Source organism: Saccopteryx leptura, chromosome 5 (genome assembly GCF_036850995.1).
Source record: "Saccopteryx leptura isolate mSacLep1 chromosome 5, mSacLep1_pri_phased_curated, whole genome shotgun sequence".
NCBI classification, from domain to species: domain Eukaryota; kingdom Metazoa; phylum Chordata; class Mammalia; order Chiroptera; family Emballonuridae; genus Saccopteryx; species Saccopteryx leptura.
The window spans coordinates 113,574,721-113,598,129 of NC_089507.1; the positions used below are offsets into that span (position 1 = coordinate 113,574,721).

Below are 23,409 nucleotides of genomic sequence, written 5' to 3' on the forward strand. Positions count from 1 at the left end.
ATATATAATGTATCTTTTGTCACTGAATGTTTCTCAAATATGATATAGGGATAAATGTAGGAAGCCTAGAATGTGAACTGACACAATGTCTGTAACAACAAAACAAAATAAGTCAATATTAGCAGGATTGTATCAACTGAAGAACATTTATAAACTGCAATACCACAAGTAGTTAAAATGTTTTACCTTTATGAGTACCTAGTTATAAATATATATCATGTATTAAGATTTGAACTTATACTTTTCTTGAATTTAGAATTTAATACATTTCATATTTCCACATGCCTCTTTGTGGCAGAAAATTTTTATTTCCTTCTTTTTCAAGTGAGAGAAGGGAAGATAGAGTCAGTCTGCAGTATGTGCCCTGACCGTGATCCACCCAGCAAGCCCTGTCTGAGGCCTATGCTCTGCCCATCTGGGGCCATGCTTGCAACTGAGCTATTTTTAGCTCCTGAGGTGGAAGTTCCACAAGCCATCCTCAGCACCCTTGGCCAATGCACTCAAACCAATCAAGCCATGGCTACAGGAAGAGAAGAGAGAGAGAAAGGGGAGAAGGAGGGGTGGAGAAGCAGATGGTCAGTTCTCCTGTGTGCCCTGACGAGGAATCAAACCCGGGACTTCCACATGCCAGGCTGATGCTCTACCTTTGAGTCAACTGACCAGGGCCAAATGTTTAGGATGGGAATTCACACGGGCTTTAAATACTGTCTACACACTGATGCCACTCAAGTTAATCCATCCAGCCTTGTCCTCTTTTCTGAACTAAAGTTTTTATTTTTAATTCTCTGTAGATGCTAAGCAAATTGTTGTCAAATTAACAAACATGTTTTAGATGTTGGCTTCTACTGAGATGTATTCATTTTTTGTTATTTTTTATATTCTTTCATTCATTCTATAAACTCAACAATTATGCTTAATTCTTTTTTTTTTTTTTTTTTTTTTTTTTTTTTCATTTTTCTGAAGCTGGAAACAGGGAGAGACAGTCAGACAGACTCCCGCATGCGCCCGACTGGGATCCACCCGGCACGCCCACTAGGGGCGGTGCTCTGCCCACCAGGGGGCGATGCTCTGCCCATCCTGGGCGTCGCCATATTGCTACCAGAGCCACTCTAGCGCCTGAGGCAGAGGCCACAGAGCCATGCCCAGCGCCCGGGCCATCTTTGCTCCAATGGAGCCTTGGCTGCAGGAGGGGAAGAGAGAGAGACAGAGAGGAAAGCGCGGCGGAGGGGTGGAGAAGCAAATGGGCGCTTCTTCTATGTGCCCTGGCCGGGAATCGAACCCGGGTCCTCCGCACGCTAGGCCGACGCTCTACTGCTGAGCCAACTGGCCAGGGCCATGCTTAATTCTTAAGCAGTATTTATATAACAAAAATTAAGGAGGCCCTGGCCGGTTGGCTCAGTGGTAGAGCGTCGGCCTGGCGTGCGGGGGACCCGGGTTCGATTCCTGGCCAGGGCACATAGGAGAAGCGCCCATTTGCTTCTCCACCCCACCCCCTCCTTCCTCTCTGTCTCTCTCTTCCCCTTCCGCAACCAAGGTTCCATTGGAGCAAGGATGGCCCGGGCGCTGGGGATGGCTCCTTGGCCTCTGCCCCAGGCGCTAGAGTGGCTCTGGTCGCAACAGAGCGACGCCCCGGAGGGGCAGAGCATCGCCCCCTGGTGGGCATGCCGGGTGGATCCCGGTCGGGCGCATGCGGGAGTCTGTCTGACTGTCTCTCCCCGTTTCCAGCTTCAGAAAAATACAAAAAAATAAAAAAATAAAAAAAAAATTAAGGAAAGAGAAAGTTTTTATTTTTAATATTGTATATTTAATAGCTTGAAAAGCATAGTATATATTTTATTCCTTGTGAGAAGTGGTCAGATGCTGAACTTAAGTTATTGGGGATTATTCCTTCTTTTTCTCTTTTTTTCTTGTTTGCAGTTGAAATGGTCTTTAATTTCTAAGTAACAACAACATTTAAGGATAGATTTGCTTTATAGAAGTTCATTTTATAGCCACTTTTGAGTGCTATCTAGTAATAGACATAATTCTTAAAGTAACGGTGGTAGTGATGGTGTTTTAACTTTTCTGTTTTAACACTTTAAAGATGTTTTCCTTTCATCCCTCTGCAAACATAATGTTACTTTACTTAACATATGAGACATTCCTACATACTTGAGATATCGACCCGTATTCGGCATCAGATTTATATTAATGATGACCTAGGCTGCTAACCAAGCCATTATTGAAATACTTTTCTCTCTTTTATTTCCAGTTTGGACCCACTCTTGTACACCCTCTTTTTCATAGGCTCGTCACCAAAAGTCAGATTTCTACTTTGTCCTCAGAAATACTCAGTGTACTTACTTTACATGAATGCTTTGTTGAGTAACAGTCTATAGAAGATTTTTTTTTGAAACACCTGGTGGTCCAGTCACTATAGATGGAGATCATTTGAGAATATGTAGCACATGCCTTCCTGACAGCATGGTATTTTTGTGGAGGAAGTAACAGAGCAGGAAAAAGAATTGATACCAGGGTGAGGTTTCTGAGGTATTTTAGATGGCAGAAGTGTTTTCTTAGAGAGCCTCAAGCTCAGCACCCCTCTGTGGAAATTGGTGTGGACTGTTTTTGAATTGTGCATGTTTGTTTTTTTATCAGATAAAGATTTCCAAGTCAAAGACTCCATCTTTGGCAATTGCTTTTCATCAAATTTAGGAAAAGGATTTGATGAGAGTTCCCCTACAGCTTTCCATTTTATAAGCTATGAGTATCACACCATTGTGAATTATCCTTTGTACTTTAAACCTCACAAACACGGGCTTGTCTGTTTTTAAACTGGGATGAATGTTTCCAATAAACCTTACCAAAAATCGTGAGCTGTTGTTTATGGAGAGGTTATTAAATTGACCACCGTAGATTATTATCCTTTAGTCGTAAGAGAAACTCACTGCAATGCAGATGTCTGCCCTCCTCCCAGCATCTGAGGTATTTTCGACACTCTGTCCTATATACATTTATTGCATATTTGTTTAATAACAAGGAACTCAAGGTTTCTGTTGTTTTGTTGTTTATTTTTGTTTGTTTGTTTTGCAAAAGAAAAATGAGTATTGCTACCATTTTCTAAAAGGGTTCTCCCCAGCCAGTTTTCCTAAAAAAAGAATCAAATGATCTGGTTAAATATACTAAGGCCAGGTCACACTAGCGAACCACAGGGGACACGTGAGCCCCTGCATTGGGTACCAGTCAATGTCTCTGTCACAATAGATGAAGAAACTTATTTTGTATATATTGACAAGTTAGAATTTTTTATTGTCAACAGGTTTGGCAAACATCGCAAAGATGACAAGATTGACAGCACGGGTAAAGTTCAGATGCAAGACTCCCTAACCTCGGAAGAGGACAGGAGGCGCATGCAGCAGGAGCAGGCGAGGTAGACGCAGTTCCTTGACTACACCTCACTAGCGAGGCCCTCCTCCCCTTTCCACTCTTCCTTATGATTTCTTTTTAAATATAAAGACTTTGCATTCAGTTGGTTTTATTTATTTCTGTGTGAATTGAACTACTGATGGTTATGGGTTGAATACAGTGTAAAGAGGGATTAAAAGAAAAACCTTACATTTATGGGAGGTATTACAATGAATTCTATTTATTGGTTTTCTTTTTTTTTATTTTTATTTTTTTTCAGAGACAGAGCAAGAGTCAGAGAGAGGGATAGATAGGGACAGACAGGAACGGAGAGAGATGAGAAGCGTCAATCATCAGTTTTTCGTTGCAACACCTTAGTTGTTCATTGATTGCTTTCTCATATGTGCCTTGACCATGGGCCTTCAGCAGACCAAGTAACCCCTTGCTCAAGCCAGCAATCTTGGGTCCAAGCTGGTGAGCTTTGCTCAAACCAGATGAGCCTGAGCTCAAGCTGGTGACCTCGGGGTCTCAAACTTGGGTCTTCCGCATCCCAGTCTGACGCTCTATGCACTGCGCCACCGCCTGGTCAGGCTATCTATTGATTTTCATTAAGATGTTCCGCATAGGAGATAGTAAGGCATTGGGAATGTACATTAAAACTGAATTTACAGTCATTTTTTACACCATAAAGAAGTATTTACAGTTTTCTCTCATCTTTGAGTGTGTATTATATGATAATAATTTTTTTTTTTTTTTTTTTCAAATTTTTTTTATTTTTATTTATTCATTTTTTTTTAGAGAGGAGAGGGAGAGACAGAGAGAGAGAGAGAGAGAGAAAGGAGAGACAGAGAGAGAGAAGGGGGGAGGAGCTGGAAGCATCAACTCCCATATGTGCCTTGACCAGGCAAGCCCAGGGTTTCGAACCGGCGACCTCAGCATTTCCAGGTCAACGCTTTATCCACTGCGCCACCACAGGTCAGGCCTATGATAATAATTTTTAAGAAATACTCATTTGGCTATAAGACTATTTGAATTTTTATATTGCATTTAAAATATCACGCTTTTATAATGAGAATTAAGGAGGATGTTAATTTTTGCTGAGTTGCTTGCCTTTCAGACCTGACATTTATGTCTGTTTTATCACTCTGTTTCACTCTTCTCACATTTGGTAATGTTATTTATTTATTATTTATTTATTTTTACTTTGATTGTGTTCTAGCTCATCTGGAAAGATTGCTGTTGTTAGGAAGGAAAGGTTTCTCCTCTGCCCTTCTAGGTTCTCTGGCTGGTCGAAGACTTAAACTGTCATAAGACAGATTAACAGGAGAAAACCAACTTCAATTCCAGAAGTGTGGGGGCTCCGTGATGTCCTGAGGTACAGGAAGTCAGGCTTTGCACCAATCTGCGCTGAAGAGGAGGGGGAGACACCTTGTACTTCAGAGGGAGGAAATAGATTGACAGGAAGACGGAGAAGCAGATGTTTGGTACATAGATGTTGGCTGTGCCACGCAGTGACAAGGGACCCAGAGAGGACTTAGCACAAATGGGCCTTCCTCATAAGTTCTCTCCGTTTTCCACACCTGGATTATAGTCTTCATAGTTCTTTCTGGTGAGAGTTCTCTTCCTGGACTAAACCTTCTGTCTAAATTCTTTTAGGCAGTTAAGAGGGGAGGTACAAGGTCTTCCCGGGGTTTTTGAGGGCCTCCGTTTTCCTCAGCTCAAAATCATCTGTGTGCCTCAGTGGCACATTCCAAGGAGGCTTGTTCTGAACCCCTACAAAACTGTTCAAGGGAACCCAAAGACCAAGGAGATGGTTGAAGAGTTACTTTAAACAGACACTTGAAAACTATTTTTTGATAAGCAGTTACAATTTTTCTCATTGTCATTCTCAGGGCATGAGAGAGCCATCGGACACATCTGCTGCAGGTTCACGGCTTGCCGTGAGCTCCCCGTACTGTCACGTTTCTTTAGCAGAGCTGCCATGGCAACAGAGACTATGTCTACTTTATTCCAAATAATCTGGGGTGTGCGAGGGTTTCTGGTGCCTTGATCAAAGCTATAAAGCAAAATATTATCCGTCGCTAGGATCAGAGCCCAGCATCTTTAAGTCTACTACAGTTCTGGAATTGAGCTGCTTTTGGTTTTATGTAAACAATGAATGAACCCAAAAGAGTGTTCTGCTACAGTTTTCCTTGAAAGCAATTAATATTTGGGTATTTTTTCCTTTATCTTTCTCATATTTGAGGTTTCGTTCTCTTTTTCTCTCTCTTTCTTTCTTTTTGCTAGGATAGTTATTCTGTTTGTAGCTTTTCAAAATATAAAATATGTTAGGTGGAAAAATACAGACTTTTAATTTATGGTGCAAATTTGAGTTTATTTTTATGGTTCTTATCCAATTTTATTTTCTAAAATCATTCTATCTTTCTTGAGTTCTAGGACTCTGTCTTATTCTCACTAGTTTGGGATTCCTCAAATTTATTAACTCATTGTAAAACATGGCATTCAATTGCTTAATCGTTATGAACTTATGTCCTAAAAGACTTTCTGGACTTTAAAGGAAGAGTACACACACACCAGGTAAAAGAATGAACTCAGGTTTACCCACGGGCAGCCATGTAATTTAGTTAGAGAACAGTCTGAGTGATAGAAACCTTCTCCTTCTGCCCTGTGTGGTGCCAGCCAAAGGGGGCAGTTTTCTTCCTTCACCATTTTTACATTCTAAATATTCCTTTTTTTTTTTTTTTGTAGTTGGAAATGACTTCTGTGTTTCAATGCAGTATTCTATCAATGTTTTCCAAAATACTTTTATAATGCATACTCAACAATTTCCAGTCAGACAATGATTTTTTATTTATTGTTTTACATAATGGTTTTCCTTGTATTATTAATCTGCCTCAGGCACATTGCCCTTCTCAGTTTTGCTTTTATTCTCCAGCTCTGCTCCTCTGGTGATGCAATACTTCTGGGAACGTGGTGGGTCATGATGAATTTACAACATACAAGAGGCCGAGAGTGAATGATCCATTAAAAAAAATCAATTAGCTTCATAATTTAAGAATACTATTATACTTTTTCCTTCCATAACAGTCTCGACAAGTATGTTTTATTTAAACATGTGGATCTTGTAAATGCTCGGATTAATAAATGAAGTGTGCTTAGTGTTTCTTGTTTGGATAGAGAAAGCCCTGTTTTGTAAGTCCTTTCTAAGAATAGGGTACAGAAGTAAGTCTATTTAGTAAATTCTTTCTATATTTTAAGTTCTTTCTATTTTTAAGTCTGTCAGCATCAGCAGATCTTCTGAGGTTGGAAATGGCAACTTCTTTGAAAAGAATTTGATTGGAGAGATGGATAAATATGAATAAACCACTATTTATATGTTCACCACAGTCTTTACTTCAGTGCTGAGGAGTGGTGAAGCATGTCCTGTGACATTGTTTACCACTGTAGCTCTGAGTTCCAAAAAATTATTTTGGCTGATTCCATGTAAAGAAAGTTTGGCATTCCTTGATTATGACATGCCCACATACCAAAATGTTATTTGTCTGTACACACCCATGAAGAGTGACTATTATTTAAGATATAAATATTGAAAAATTAAGAGCACAATGAACATAATTTAAATCATTTTGCCTTTCACATTAAGATCTATTTAGAAAGTCCATTAGATTCTTCTGAGTATGCGGTTGAGATGGATTTTGACTCCATTCTTGCTAACTCCCTCCTCTTGCCATCCACTCCCTGCCATCCTGGGAGATGGGTCTTGAATATGCCTGTCCACCAAGGTGATATGGGTGAGGAAGATCACGTGTGGGTCTGTCCTCCGACTCCATAGTGCTGGCCTGCCAGACCCGAGTCTGCACGCCCAGGGTCTCTGGAGAAGGGGGAAGCTGGAGCTGATGTCAGGTGGATTTAGCCGGTTCTGCCTTGTGCTCATGTGACTTCTGGCTCTGAGCTCTGAACCTAGGTCCCCTGCCGTCTCAGAGAGGCCGCTCACCACAGCCTGGGCTCGGCAAGGACACTAAGCGAAGCTGTTATATTTGGAGTTGCAGTGTGAATTCAGTGATGGTTACCTCTTACTGGTCCCTCTTTCAGGGGTGCTGAGGACTGAGCGCCTGTTGGCTCATTTCCACTGCACAAAAGTGTTGGACTCCAAACCCTAAATGGAACATGTGCCATTAAATGACATCTGCCCTTCAGGTTTACTGAGCTTTTATTATGAAGTGCAGGGATGGGCTTCTCCTTTGACCAGGTGTCAGAACGACATTTTGGCTTTCTTTTGTGTCTTTGCTCCAATAATATCTCCCCTTAGGCTTTAATGGTTGGCGTCTAAACAGTGTGGTGCAGGGTTCCCCCCCCCAAAATGTTCAGGAACAGAAGAGGGTTCCATGTGCAAATATGTCTTAAGAGCTTCTTGATTAAACTAGTTTATGCATACATAGTTCTTCCTTTTGTTATTTCTCAAAGCCCTGATTATGTTAATGTGCATTATGAGTTACTGGGACAGGACTAGACAACCAACTGTTGGCTCTGGTGTAACCATAGCCATCCCCACACCCGTGTAACCAGCCATGGAAGTCGGTTGATTGTTTCTTAGACCCCTGAGCCATGCGACCTGCTTCTCCTTTGGAGTTCCTGCTTTGTGTATGGAGGAATCTTAACCTTGTTCCACCTCTCTTTATCACTTGACTCTTTCCCATGTGATTCTCGCCTGTTTCAAATGTGTGCATTTTAAGGTCTAATTATAAATTTATTCTAACTCTAAATCTACAGAAAATTTTGGGGGAAAAAATCTCATACCATTAAAATAGGAAGGCAAAAAAAAAGATCAGTAATAGTACCACTGTTACCAAACTAGTCTATGCCTATTTTTTCTATAAAATAGATTTTTTTTGGCCCTGGCTGGTTGGCTCAGTGGTAGAGCATCGGCCTGGCGTGCAGAAGTCCCGGGTTCGATTCCCGGCCAGGACACACAGGAGAAGCGCCCATCTGCTTCTCCACCCCTCCCCCTCTCCTTCCTCTCTGTCTCTCTCTTCCCCTCCCACAGCCGAGGCTCCATTGGAGCAAAGATTGCCCGGGTGCTGGGGATGGCTCCTTGGCCTCTGCCCCAGGCGCTAGAGTGGCTCTGGTCGCAACAGAGTGATGCCCCGGAGGGGCAGAGCATCGCCCCCTGGTGGGCGTGCCGGGTGGATCCCGGTCAGGCGCATGCAGGAGTCTGTCTGTCTCTCCCCATTTCCAGCTTCAGAAAAATACAAAAAAAAAAAAAAGATTCCCCCCCCCCCCCCGCACATACTGCTTTTAAAAGTTAGTATCTATTTTCATTTTGATTTATATTGCATTTTTATACATTCTTAAAAAATTGTGTTCAATGTTTTCTGGAATGACAATAAGCCTGTGTTAATGGATGGATGGCAAGGAAGGTTGGAAAGAAGGCCTGAAAGATGAAATATGAGCTGTGATATCCAAATTCCCTAACTCAAATAGTGTATTTATCTCATATGTTAGTCATTCTGTTAAATGAGGTTTATAATGTTAGCTGGCTTGGCTTTCTGTAGTTACTCAGTCAGGGATACCTATTTTGATATTATTATCTATATCCACCTAGCACGTTGTGCTTGGAAATATTTCCAAGGAAATGAGGCTTGAAGTAGAGACATAAAAAAGCTAATGAATTTCTTATGAAATCCTTCCAGTCTGTCAAGGGTATTTATAAATCTGCTAAGGAAGTGTTTGGCTTGAAACGTGCCATTGTTCAAAGCCATAGCCGCCCTTCCAAGCCTTGTGTTTTCAATATCAGGCCTTTGAACTGCGCCTGTCCTTAAGTGATATACCCCCTGTCATATTACTTGTCCTTTTGTAAGTTTTTGTGACATTTCTGCATTCAGTTCACATTCACTAGTATTTCTCTTTTCAGTTTACCAACCATTCCCATTATCTACTTTGAGTAATTATTTTAAATTTTGACACAAAACCTTTTTGTGGTATCTGTTAGTTGGTGAAACTCTTTCCAGCAGGCATGTTTGTTGATTTTTTTTGAAGAAATTAACTTTTTTGTTATGTACCATATAATGTAGTAGTAAAGTTTGCTTGAAATAAGTAAAAAGTTAGTGAAACTACAGGAGGAACCATCTTTATAGCAAAGATAGGTACATTTCCTGTGCCTCTGGAAGAAATAAAAAGAGTTTTTACTCTGTTGGCTTAAAACGTAGTGACCAGGTTCCCAGAATTCTGACATCACAATTAGAATCCGTGTCATCCAGAGAACCTTTGCATCTAGGTCACACATTGTCATTAAAACAGACCTTGACTTTCAAAAATTAACCTTTTTATAGAAGAAATATAGTTTTCTATTTCATAGCACAGATTTTCATCTTTCTCTGACTTCTTGAATATTTCAGAAAAGGCAGCTCTACATGTGATTAGGTTCATCCAGCATTTTATAGACACACACATACACACACAAATTTATGTTTATCATGCAGGTGAACAAAAATGTTTAAGAATCTATTAACTTGCTTGAGCAAATTAAGCCATATTAGAACTGATTTTATTGACAAAATATAACTGGAGTAGGAAAATGAAGTTTTAATTTTTCATGATAGCTGACTTAGGTATATTAGGGATTGTAGCTTCTCTTTGAGTTTTAAAAAACTGGGAGTACTCTGATGCTTGTGAAAGCCCAAACATAATTGAGCGAATGAATATCCATGAGTGTGTGTATGTGCGTGTATAAGTGCACACATGTGCCTATATATTGGTTAGTGAAATATTATTCTAGTATTTTATTTGTAGGTATAAAAGAGAAGCTGATTGACCATATACTGAACACAGAATATAATATAAAATATTTTATTATTATAATGTTTCTTTTCTCAGGGATCCTTTACATTTGTTGAAAGGGAAATATTTTAGTATGTTAATATTAGCAAATTAATATAAGACAGTATGATCAAGTGTGAAAGTAGGTGACAGAGCTCTGGTAAGGGAAGAGGTTGTTGGGGCCAAAGTTCATAATGAATGCTTCAGAGAGATGGTAATTTGGCGTCTAGGTCTAGCTCCCGAGAACTTATACATATGAAAAATGAAAAAATTTCATACCCACAACCAGTCTCTGCCTATTCTTCACCTCACACAAGGATCCTAAGGGTGGATAATCTTCTAACTGTTTAGATTCTTTAAAATTTTTGGTTGCCGGCTTGAACACAGGCTTGCCAGCTTGAGCACAGGGCCACAGGCTTGAGCATAGGATCATACACATGACCTTAAGGTCACTGGCTTGAGCTCAAGGTTGCTGGCTTGAGCAAGGGGTCACTGGCTCTGTTGGGGTCTCCCAGGCAAGCACATATGAGAAAGCAATCTGAACAACTAAAGTGCTGCTGCTATGAGTTGATGCTTCTCATCTTTCTCCCTTCCTGTCTGTCTATCCCTGTCTGTCCCTCTCTCTCTCTCTCACTTAAAAAAAAATTGTTGCATTAGTGGTTAGTGGTATATCTATGAATGCTTTTCTTTTATTTCTTTTACAACTTTTAACCATTTTGTATTAACATGGTATCCTCTCATTGTAGCATTATGGGATGAAACAACTTTGCCTCCCCATCTATAAGGTGGTTAAAGAGCAAAGATTCAGGCACAGAAATGTGAATATCCTTTTGGCTTTATTGAAAGATTCATGCATCAGGCACTGCCTGTCTAACAAGCAGACAGGTACTCTGAGGAACACTGAGAAAATAGAAGGGTTTTGTAGGAAACTGGGCAAGCAAGAAAGCTATTATCAAAAGAAACAAAAGGATTGTTTCAGGCCAGGTCATCATTCCTTAGGAGCAGGTTGGGTATGGTCAGGCACACTGCCTTAGCCTCCTGGGGGCGGATAGAGAGGCTCCTGTGACTGCTGACCTCATTGGTGACCAGACTGATGAAGACTACATTCTCAGGGAAGGCTGAAACTTCCACTGGATTTGGTGTTCAGTCTAGGTTCAGTGTCATGGGCGGCAGCCACGTGACAGTGGCTCTGCGCAGGACCTGTGGTTTTCCCTTTAACAGCCGCCACTATTGATTTCATCAGCATGTGTTCTGCCCTGGAATTGGAAATGTGCCTTTAAAACAGTTGTTCCTAATTCAGAAAAAAATGTGTTAGGACCCATTTAGAATGTGTAAGGCTTTCCTTCTCAATAAACTTTAACTCCATCCAGTATGATAAAAGTAATAAAAATTCCATTTAAAGTTATGGCTTTTTTCTTTCTACTGAAGGTCTTTATTGCTGAAGCTGTTGTTACTGAAATAGCGTGCTTGACATATATTTTTAAGTTAGAAATTTGTGGAATATTGTCCCTTATTTGGGAATTTAGCAGACACCAAATTGGCAGCTTGTACACTAGTGGGTTGTCTTTGTGCGGTCTACCTGGCTGTGTAGGCTAAGCACGGATGATTGAGTCACAGTGCTTCTGAAGTCTGCCATTTGCAGAAGTGTTTTGAGATGCAGATAGAACACTTAATTGACTGAAAGCTGCTTCATGGGGTTCCTTCCGTTTTCTTGTAGCTTATACTTCATTCTGCCTTAATTTTAGGTTTCATTTGATGAATTTTTGTGATCCTTATTTTTAAATGCAGGAAATACTCGTGGGGAAAAAAACCTAGGACCTTTGTTACCAGAATTAGGTTTTTGGGTGGCAGTAGAATAAGTTCGGGGCAGATTGTTTTTCAAAAGAGTTAATTGTAATATCTTAAACATTGTTTTGAAAGTGGTTAACCCAATTATCTAATATGTAGCGATCTGAAATTTACTTAAAACATTTTTATTAAATTAATATTAGTATCTTTTATCTTCTGTAGACATTAATAGCATTTTTAAAAATTAAAATCATTAAAGATCAATTTCTATTTCTTAAGAGTCTTTTGAAAAAAATGTAATATTGGTAATTTTATGTATTGAGGCTTCATAGGCTTTGGACTTGGAAGTACTTCAGATGCAGTGGAGTAATTGCAGTCCGCCACTGATTCCCTCCCCCCCCCCCCTCAGGGGTTGGTTACTCAGAAGTGATTCTCATGCCTTGTACCCTTTTGGGGATATATAAAGATTTTACTTCATAGTCATAAGAAAGTTATTTTCCTTGTACTCTGCTGCAATTAGTGGTAAAAAGCCATTTATTGGAAAAGCAAATGTCCTAATGAATAGAAATGTTACAAGAACAAGTCTTATGTGTGTTTTATCTCCATCATCCGTCTTAATTAGAGAAGAGAGTGGTGGACACTGTGACAAGAGTCTGGAATTAAAATCATTAATTGATGTCAAACTGCAGAGAGATGGTTAGAGTGAGTTTAGTGACAGCAGGAAAGAAATTAACCTTATTACTCACTTGATTCAGTGTATGGCAGAAATTTGTGTGTTATTTTCCATGTAGGTTCAAGGCTGTTTCATTACCATAAGGGAAAAGACTTTGTTTTTAAGCAAAACAAAAAGAGGTGAATATTTATGTTTCAACATAACAAATTAGTGAAAACTTTTAAAGGTTTTAGTTGTTCCTTCTTTTTCTTTTTTTCTTCTTTACATTTCCAGGCTAGGGAAATGGTCCGTGGGGATGTTGCCAGAAGCAGCTGACTGTATATAGTCCTTTAAACCTCAATAGTTGTGTTGTTTATAACTTCTGCTAACTTTGGGCTAATCAGCTACTTCTGTCATTGTTGAGATTTGACTTGAGATAAATGGGGTGAATGCTACACAACAACCCGGCTCTGCAGGAAAAGGACTCTTACATCTTAGAGATCATTTGTGACCTCGGGGTCACAGCAAAAGAATAGAGGGGGTTCGTTTAAAGCCTGGACCATCTGGAACCATGAAAGGCTCAACTGCAAGATGCTGACCATTAAAAAAAAAGTTTTCATAAGAAACTCTGTTCTTTTTTATTAGTTTACCAAAAATATTTTCTCCCCTCAATTATTTAATTTCCTGAAATAAATTTCTCTACCAAAAATAAAATTGTACAACATGTAAATAAACCTCTTCCGTTGTGTTACAGAGTTCCTTTTCTCAAATCATAATAGGAAGACGTTCAACTATGAAAATATATAAAAAAGAAAACCGTGTGTGTGTTTTGTTACTCTAACTAAATGGTCACTAAAATTCCCGAAATCCTCAATGCATTTCCAGTTTTTAAAATCTACCTGGCAGTGCCCTTTGCACAGCAAGCTTCATTAGCATTAATCTTCTAAAGGGAACTTCAGAGTGCACATCAAGTTCAGTGGACTCCTGTAGCCCTTTTCCCGCCTTTGTGATCAGTCTAAGTCAGTGGTAGTCAACCTGGTCCCTACCGCCCACTAGGGGGCATTCCAGCTTTTATGGTGGGCAGTAGCGGAGCAACCAAAGTATAAATAAAAAGATAGATTAAAAAAAAAAGATAAATTTAACTATAGTAAGTTATATAAAGATTTATTCTGCCAAACTTAGTGAAAATCCGACATAAAGTACTTGGTAAGTAATTATTATATGCTTTAACTTGCTGTAAGTGCTTTATAAATTTTATAAAGTAAAGTTACTTCCCTACTTTATAAATCACCATTACTGTGGAACCAGTGGGTGGTTAGAAAATTTTATTACTAACAGAGATACAAAAGTGGGCGGTAGGTATAAAAAGGTTGACTACCCCTGGTCTAATGTTTTCATCACAAGTGTGAGCCATCAGGATGGGAAGGAGAGGGTACAGCCAGCTTGTATAACCTTGAAGATACATTGACTGGTGATGACAAGGTTAATGATAAAAATATAATTTATTTTGTTGGTGGTGCTTATGGGGAAAAAACGTGTTTTTTAGAAGCTACTGTGAATATGACTAATGTTTATGGGATTCAATGATTAGAGGCAGTTTTTAATAATGTGCCAGTTTGGGTAAAAGAAAGCAGTTGAGAACTGGGCTTTATGAATGCTACCTCATGCTGCTGGGCATTTTTTTCGAGCATTTGACCCCCCCACGCCCTAAGAACATTTGTTTCTGAATGACTTGAAACAAAAGAACATTCAAAACAAAAACCCATCAATAACAGAATGACACTGATGTGCAAGGAGGTTGGGGACTTCCTGAGCTCTGTGCTTCCCTTGAGAAGAGACTATTCCTGTTTTCATTTTTCTGATGGCTTCCTTTCTTAACAGGACTGCACTTTCCAACATAAGTAAGCCAGATTGTCCTCACTTTAAAAATATATATATTGATTGATTTTTAGAGAAACAGAGAGGGCAGAGAGAGAGAGACAGATAATCTGTTGCATATCGGGACAATGCTCTAACCAACTGCGCTGTCCAGCCAGGGCCTTCTTCACTTTTAGTGAGTGAGTTTCAAGCACCATAGTGTTAAGGCAATTATAAACATTAGTAATGTAAACCACTCCCTTTGATTTCTGGGAGTTCTCCAAATTCAGAGCTTTGGGGCTTTATTTCTATTGCAGTCCTTCATGTTTCTTCAGGTTTCTGAATTTTTAAGACTTATGTGAAACCCAGTTACCCTGGATACCTATAGTATTGGGTGACTGTCTGATATAACCAAACAGGGTGGTAACATGGTTTGTCAGATAACGGATTGTAATTGAGCTTCAGATGAATCTTCCATTGAAATGAAGAAAGAAGTAATTTCCTTTTCTCTGTAGTATTTTTGACTGAAGACAGAGTCAAGAAGACAGTATGGTGCAAAGAATAAAATTCTCTCTCAACTTATGTGATATTTTCATCATGAATATACAGCAGTTAGTGGTAATCAGCTTTTTCTAATGACATCCTTGCTCCTCAGTGAGTACATAATAATTTTAAAAATCTTTGAATTTAGCTAAATTTGACATTAGAATTTATATTCCATCTGTGGGACTTATATTTATTAGAATCTAAGGCTCTCCTGGTAAAGATTTCTAACTTTCCAACATTCTCTTATGAATTAAGAGAGTTTTTGGTTTTCAATTCAGGAAATAAGTCCCTGGGGAGGTTTTGGGAGTACACATGTGAACCCTGGTTGGTTGCCCTCAGGGCTAGGAAACACTGCTGGGTGGTATGTGGCTGGAACCACAGATTGTCTTTTCTCAAATGTCACTGAACGTCCCTCAAGATACTCTGAGCTAAGTGAGTCTAAGTCCTTCTATTTTATAACTGGGAAGTTACAGAAATTTGACCTAGTGGGTCCAAAATTTGGAAAACAAGACTTGCATGATGGTGATAAAAGAAAACAAGGGAGAAAAATGTAAATTTTGCTTGCAATGCTTTGTGAATTTTCCACCATAAAAAAAACACAAAACATAAACTTTTTTATTTTGTAATGATTTAGATCTACAGGAAGTTGCAAAGATGGTACAGAGAAGTCTTATGTACCCTTCATTTAGTTTCCCCCAATACTTACGTAGCTGTTTCCAGGTTCTTTATCCTTTCATTGATCTGTGTGTCTGTCCCTCCACACAGTCTCGATTACTGTAGTTGTGTTCCACATCTTTCGATAGGGAGTGTTATTCCTTCCAGTTTATTGTCACAATTCTTTTTCACAATTGTTTAGCTATTCTATCTTTTGCCTTTTCATATATATTTAACAATAATCTTATCTACAGTTACAAGAATCTTGCTGGGGTTTTTATAGGAATTACATTAACCCTGTATGTCAACTTGGGGAGAACCGACTTCTCTATGATGTTGAATGTTTCATCCATGGTCATAGTCTGTCTCTCTCCTCTTTAGATCTTCTTGGATTTCTTTCATCAGCATTGTGTGGTCTTCAGCGTATAAGTCCTGTACGTGTTGTTAGAGTTACATCTATATACTTTGTATACATATCTACAAATCAATCTTTATTTATACCTATTGTCTATGTATAAATATTTTATTAGTGATTATAATGGCATTGCTGGTTTGTAGAAATTTGATGGATTTTTGTACATTGATGTTGTATCCTGTTACCATGATGAACTTGCTTTTGAGTTCTAGTACACTTTTGTAGATTCCTTGGGATTTTCCATATAGATAATTATGTCATCAGCAAATAAGAATGGTTTTATTTCTTTCCAATCTGTATGGCATTTTATTTCTTTTTCTAGCTTATCACATTGTCTAGAATTTCCAGTGCTATGTTGAATGAAAATGGTGGGAATAGAGATACCCTTATCTTTTTCCTAATCTTAAGGGAAAACATTCAGTCTTTCTCTAATATGCATTATGTTACCAATATGTTTTTTTGTAGATTCTCCTTATCAAATTAGGAAGTTAGCTCTTTTATGTTACTGGTTTTTGAGAGTTTCTGTCATGATGAATGTTGAATTTTATTAGGTGCGTTTCCTGCATCAATTGATAGAGTGTGTGATTTTTCTCCTTTAGCCTGTCAGTCTGGTGGATTACATTGATTGATTGATTGTTGAATACGGAACCAGCCTTGCATACTTGCATAAACATCCCTTGGTCATGGTGCATAATTCTGTTTTATATATTGCTGAATTCTATTTATTAGTGTTTGCTTAAGGATTTAACATATTCATTAGGGACATCAGCCTATAGTTTTCTTTTTTTTGTATGGTCTTTACCTCATTTTTGTATCTTTTCTGTATTCTTTTGAGTATGTATTTTCTGTGTCATTTATGTAAGCATTAGTCTATTTCAACTATGATAGAAGTAAATAATTTTGTAGTAAAATATTCAACTCAGTCTAAAATATTGCTTTATTAAATAAGACTTCACTTTTAAGTAAACATTTACATTGGTAAGTATTTTCCCCATCAAACATCATCAAAAAGTCATCAAAATTCTGTTTTTAAGATCAGTAAATTGAGTTAGAATAAATTATATCAATATATTATTAGTTGAAGAGAAGTTTGTACCCAGTAGCTTAATAAATATCTTAGGAAATATTTAAATATATCTTAAGTGAAAGTAGCTACTTAAAGTCAGTTTCCTGCTTATAACGTAGGCAAGTTTTGTTTCAGAATTTGATTGGCTTATATGCCTTTTTCTCCTCAGTCTCTGAATTTTATGTGCCACGTACAGCACATAAAGTTTAAAGCTGGTTTCTTAAACTGAGAATTATGGGGTGGATTCACGTTTAAGCTTTACAGTATGTTGAATGTGTACAGTATATTTATAGTAAGTCATGTATTTTATGCACTCATGCATAAATGTATGCATAAATGTGTATTTGGGAGGAGTAACTTCTTTAAATATCACTTCTTGCCTGACCAGGTGGTGGCGCAGTAGATAGAGCATCGGACTGGGATGCGGAGGACCCAGGTTCAAGACCCCAAGGTCGCCAGCTCGAGCGCAGGCTCATCTGGTTTGAGCAAAGCTCACCAGCTTGGACCCAAGGTCGCTGGCTTGAGCAAGGAGTTACTCGTTCTGCTGAAGGCCCACGATCAAGGCACATATGCGAAAGCAATCAATGAACAACTAAGGTGTCGCAATGAAAAACTGATGATTGATGCTTCTCATCTCCATTCCTGTCTTGTCTGTCCCTATCTATCCTTCTCTCTGACTCTCTCTCTGTCTCTGTAAAAAAACAAACAAAACAAAAAATCACTTCTTGCCTTTAAAAAGTTCATGAGAAAAACCCAATTAGATGCCTAAAACTATCTGTTCTTTGTGAGTGTTTTAAACCTACTTAATAAGTGGCTATTTAAATAAAGATCTAAACCATGACTCTATAGTTTCATCATGAACAAAAGGTTTCTGAAATGATTATTTATAAGCATCCACAGCATTACCTTGATAGTCTAAAATGAATAGAAAACATCATTTATACCATCAATTTTCTTAAGAGCTGCATGAAATAAAATGTGGTTTTTGTTTTTTTGGGTTTTTTTACAGAGACAGAGAGAGAGTCAGAGAGAGGGATAGATAGGGACAGACTGACAGGAATGGAGAGAGGTGAGAAGCATCAATCATCAGTTTTTCGTTGTGGCACTTTAGTTGTTCATTGATTGCTTTCTCATATGTGCCTTGACCGTGGGGCTACAGCAGACTGAGTAACCCCTTGCTTGAGCCAGCGACCTTGGGTCCAAGCTGGTGAGCTTTGCTCAAACCTGATGAGCCCGCACTCAAACTGGCAACCTCGGGGTCTCGAACCTGGGTCCTCTGCATCCCAGTCTGATGCTCTATCCACTGCGCTACGGCCTGGTGAGGCAATAAAATGTGTTTGACAGCACATTTTGATGGATGTTTCTATATACCATTCTTAGAGAAGACATAGCTCCTCTTATGCCAACTTTGTCCTGATTTTACAGGATTCAAGCCAAAACACGAGAATTTAGAGAGCGGCAAGCTCGAGAACGTGACTATGCTGAAATTCAAGATTTGCACCGGACGTTTGGTTGTGATGACGGGTTGATGTACGGTGGAATTTCTTCCTACGAGGGTTCCATGGCTCTCAGTGCCAGACCTCAAAGCCCGAGAGACGGACACATGATGGATGCTTTGTACACACAAATAAAGAAGTCACGGAGTTCCAAACCTTCACCCACGGACAGGTAGGCTCCAAGAGCCGTGAGGAGACGGCTTCCACCTCCACCTCGATAGAGTTTTTGACAAGGGGGTAGATGGTTCATTGGTCCTAAACCAGGGCTGCCCTTGATGGAGGACCATTCAAGAGGCATTGCATCTAACAGTTTCAGGCTGACACAGATTGAAGCCTGATGGGGCAGAAGAGGCTCTGATAGCACGTCTAATGATTCCCACATTATTTCATCTTGGTTCTTAACACGATTTTAGAGCAGAGAATTCACCTTTTGCTTATACCACAAAGAAAAAGTACACCCACCTGAAATCATGGCTCTTCGACATAAGCTGTATTTCCTTTTACAACTAGGGAAGCCTCTAGTCATGGTAATTGAATAGACGGGGACAGGCATGATGTTGTTCTGATGGTGATTTATATAGAAGGGCCACTGTGTTTTGGTGACAAGATTTTGTATGTTGGAGGGATTACAGTTGTTCCTCACCATATTGCCGATCACTTTTCATGGTCTCACTGTATCGCGGATTTTTAAATTATATATCTAATTTTGTATTGCGTATTTTTTGCTATATTGTGGGATTTTATGTAGGTTTAACAGTGTAGAAAGTGTTTAAGAGCATAGGAAGTGTTTATAAAAGTGTAGGAAAGGTTAATAACAGTGTGGGAAAGGTTTATAAGAGTGTGGGGAGGGTTTAAAAAGCCTTAAAAATATATATAAATAATAAAATAAATATAAGGTTGCTACTTCGTGGATTTTTGCCTATTGTAGGGGTTCTGGAAGCTAACCCCACAATGGATGAGGGGCCACTGTAGTAAGAGAAGAGCCAGTTTTCAGCTTGCTTGTTAGAAGCGACTCGCGCAGGTCTGGTTAGTGTCAGCCAGGCACAGAGTAGTGCCACGTGGACTGTGTGCTAATGGCTAGAGCTCCATTTCACATTTTAACTGAGACAGTTTAAACCCTGACCTTTTCTCACACCTTCATTTTTATATCCAAAGAACCTTTGCTTATATGTGCAAATGTCACGTGAAGTTTTGCTGACAAAGAAAATCATCTTTGTTTGTATTTGAATTACTGTTACTGTTGTTGTCATGAACAGTGTGCTACTCACCTCCTATAATGGATTTTATCCTCACAATTCCTCTGTCAGGATGCTGGGCTTGGAACAGGTTTCATTTAAAGCCCGTGCTCCTCTCACCCTGGTGTGCAACAGAATCACTGGAAGGACTTCTTTACACCCAAATTGATGAACCCGCCCCCAGAGTTTGATACAATAAGTCTGGCGCAGAGCCTGAGAATTTGCATTTCTATATCTAATAAATTTTCCTGTCTGATGCTGTGTAACTGGTCATACCACCCCTGCAGGACCAGAGATAAACTAGAATTCACATCATCTGTAGCACCACGTGTTATTTGGTTGTGACATGTTGCAAGCTGGTCTGCTTTAGCTGATTACTGTTAGTTATTTTTTTATTATTAATTTTAATTTATTGTGTTAACATGGATTCAAGGGTCTCACTGAATATAACCCTCACCCCCCACCCCTATGTTCCTACTTATACCCTCTTTGCCCCCTCCCTCTAACTCCCTCCCCCCTTCCCTCTGGGATTTGCTGTCCTGTTATCTGTATCTCTGTGTTATGTATATATAATTTCACTAATCCCTTCACTTTCTTTGATCCCATCCCCTCATCCCCATTCCCTCTGACAGCTGTCCCTCTGCTCCCTGTGACCCCGCCTTTGCCTCTATTCCGTTCCTCAGTTCACTTTGTTCATTAGATTCCACATATAAATGAGACTATATGATACTTGTCTTTCTCTACCTGGCTTATTTCACTTAGTATAGTAATTTCCAGGTCCATCCATGACGTCACAAAACGTAAAATTTTCTTCTTTTTCATGGCCGCATAGTATTCCATTGTGTATATGTACCATGATTTTTTATTTACTCGTCCAGTGACGGATACTTGGGCTGTTTCCAGATCATGGCTATTGTAAACAATGCTGCCATAAACATGGGGGTGCATTTCTTCTTTTGAATCAGTATTTAATATTTGGATATATTCCTAAAGGTAGGATAGCTGGGTCAAAAGGCAGTTCCATTTTTAATTTTTTGAGGAATCTCCATACTGTTTTCCACAGTGGCTGCACAAGTTTGCATTCCCACCAGCAGTGCAGGAGGATTCCTTTTTCTCCACACCTTCGCCAGCACTTATTCTGTGTTGTTTTGTTGATAAGCGCCATTCTGACTGGTGTGAGGTGATATCTCATTGTGGTTTTAATTTGCATTTCTCTAATGATTAGTGACGTTGAACATTTTTTCATATGCCTATTTGCCATCAGTATGTCCTCTTTGTAGAAATGTCTACTTCAGTTCTTTTGCCCATTTTTTAATTGGATTGTTTACCTTCCTGGTGTTGAGTTTTAGCAGTTTTTATAAATTTTGGTTATTAACCCCTTATCAGATGTATTGCCAAATATGTTCTCCCATTGTGTAGTTTGTCTTTTTATTCTGTTCTTATTGTCTTTTGCTGTGCAAAACCATTTTAGTTTGATAAAGTCCCATTTGTTCATCCTTTCCTTTATTTCACTTGCCCATGGAGATAAATAGGCAAAATTATTGCTACGATAAATATTGGAGAGTTTACTGCCTATGTTTTCTTCCAAGATGTTTATGGTTTCACGACTTACATTTAAGTCTTTTATCCACTTTGAGCTTATTTTTGTGAATGGTGTAAGTTGGTGGTCTAGTTTTACTTTTTACATGTACCTGTCCAATTTTCCCAACACCATTTATTAAAGAGACTGTCTTTACTCCATTATATGCTCTTACCTCCTTTGTCAAATACCAATTGAACATAAAGGCATGGATTTATTTTTGGGTTCTTTGTTCTGTTCCATTGATCTGTATGTTTGCCTGGTCTTATGCCAGGACCAAGCTGTTTTGAGTACAATGTCCTTGTAGTATAACTTGATATCAGGAAGTATGATAGCTCCTACTATATTTTTCATTTCCAAGATTACTGAGGCTATTCATGTTCTTTTTTGGTTCTATATAAATTTTTGGAATATTTGTTCTCTATCTTTGAAGTATGTCATTGGTATTTTAATAGGAATTGCATTGAATTTATAGATTGCTTTGGGTAATATAGACATTTTAATGATGTTTATTCTTTCTATCCATAAACATGGTATATGCTTTCACTTGTTTGTATCTTCCTTGATTTCTTTTATCAATGTCTTATCATTTTCTGAGTACAAGTCTTTTACCTCCTTGGTTAAATTTACTCCTGGTTACTTTTTGTGTGTATGTGGCAATAGTGAAGGGGATTGTTTTTTTAATTTCTCTTTCAGACAATTTATTGTTGCTGTATATAAATGCCATTGATTTCTGAATATTAATTTTATATCTGGCCACCTTGCTGAATTCATTTATCGGGTATAGTAGTATTTTGACAGACTTTAGGGTTCTCTATGTACAGTTTCACGTCATCAGCAAATAATGATAGTTTTACTTCTTATTTTCCAACTTGAATGCCTTTTATTTCTTCTTCTTGTCTGATTGCTGTGGCTAGAACCTCCAGAACTATGTTGAATAAGAGTGGTGAAAGGGGGCACCCCTGCCTTGTTCTTGATCTTAAGGGGATTACTTTTAATTTTTGCCTCTTGAGTATGATGTTTGCTGTGGGTTTGTCATAGATGGCCTTTATTATATTGAGGTATGTTCCCTGTATTCCCCATTTGCTGAGAGTTTTGATCATGAATGGGTGCTGGATTTTATCAAATGCTTTTTCTGCATTTGTTGATATTATCATGTGATTTTTATCCTTCCTTTTGTTTATGTGATGAATCACATTTAATGATTTGCAAATATTGTATCAGTCTTGCCTCCCAGAATAAATCCCACTTGATCATGATGTATGGTTTTTTTTCATGTATTGCTGGATCGAGTTTGCTAATATTTTGTTGAGAATTTCAGCACCTAAATTCATCAGGAATATTGGCCTATAGTTTTCTTTCTTTGTTGTGTTTTTACCTAGTTTTGGAGTGAGGATAATGCTGCCTCATTAAAGGAGTTTGGAAGTCTTCCTTCTTCCTGAATATTCTGAAATAGCTTCAGAACAATAGGAGTTAGTTCTTCTTTGAATGTTTGGTAACATTTGCCTGTGAAGCCATCCCATCCAGGGCTTTTGTTTGCTGGGAGTTTTTTGATAATTGATTCAATTTCATTGTTCTAATGGGACTGTTTAGGTTTTCTGATTCTTCCAGATTGAGTTTTGGAAGATTGTATGTTTCTAGGAATTTATCCATTTCACCTAAGTTGTCCAATGTTTTGGCATGTAGGTGTTCACAGTATTTTCTTACAATCCTTTGTATTTCTGCAGTATCAGTTGTTGCTTCTACACTTTCATTTCTAATTTTATTTATTTGAGTTCTCTCTTTTTTTCTTGATGAGTCTAGTTAAAGGTTGGTTAATCTTGTTTACCTTTTCCAAGAACCAGCTCTTGGTTACATTGATCTTTTGTATTTTTTTTTTAGCCTCCATGTCATTTATTTTCACTCTAATCATTATTATTTT

General features: G+C 38.6%; 1 protein-coding gene across 7 annotated transcripts in view; it reads left to right on the forward strand.

The window, feature by feature from the left end:
• The window catches only part of PARD3 (par-3 family cell polarity regulator), a 696,077-nt gene that overhangs the window by 492,516 nt on the left and 180,152 nt on the right, over nt 1–23,409 (forward strand). For 4 of the 7 annotated variants that reach the window (XM_066386075.1, XM_066386074.1, XM_066386076.1 and 1 more), the window contains 2 exons: nt 3,299–3,409; nt 18,604–18,846. In XM_066386075.1, the coding sequence (XP_066242172.1) occupies nt 3,299–3,409; nt 18,604–18,846 (354 nt within the window). The remainder of the gene's footprint in view (nt 1–3,298; nt 3,410–18,603; nt 18,847–23,409) is intronic. The other 3 variants (XM_066386078.1, XM_066386079.1, XM_066386080.1) reach the window with 1 other exon arrangement.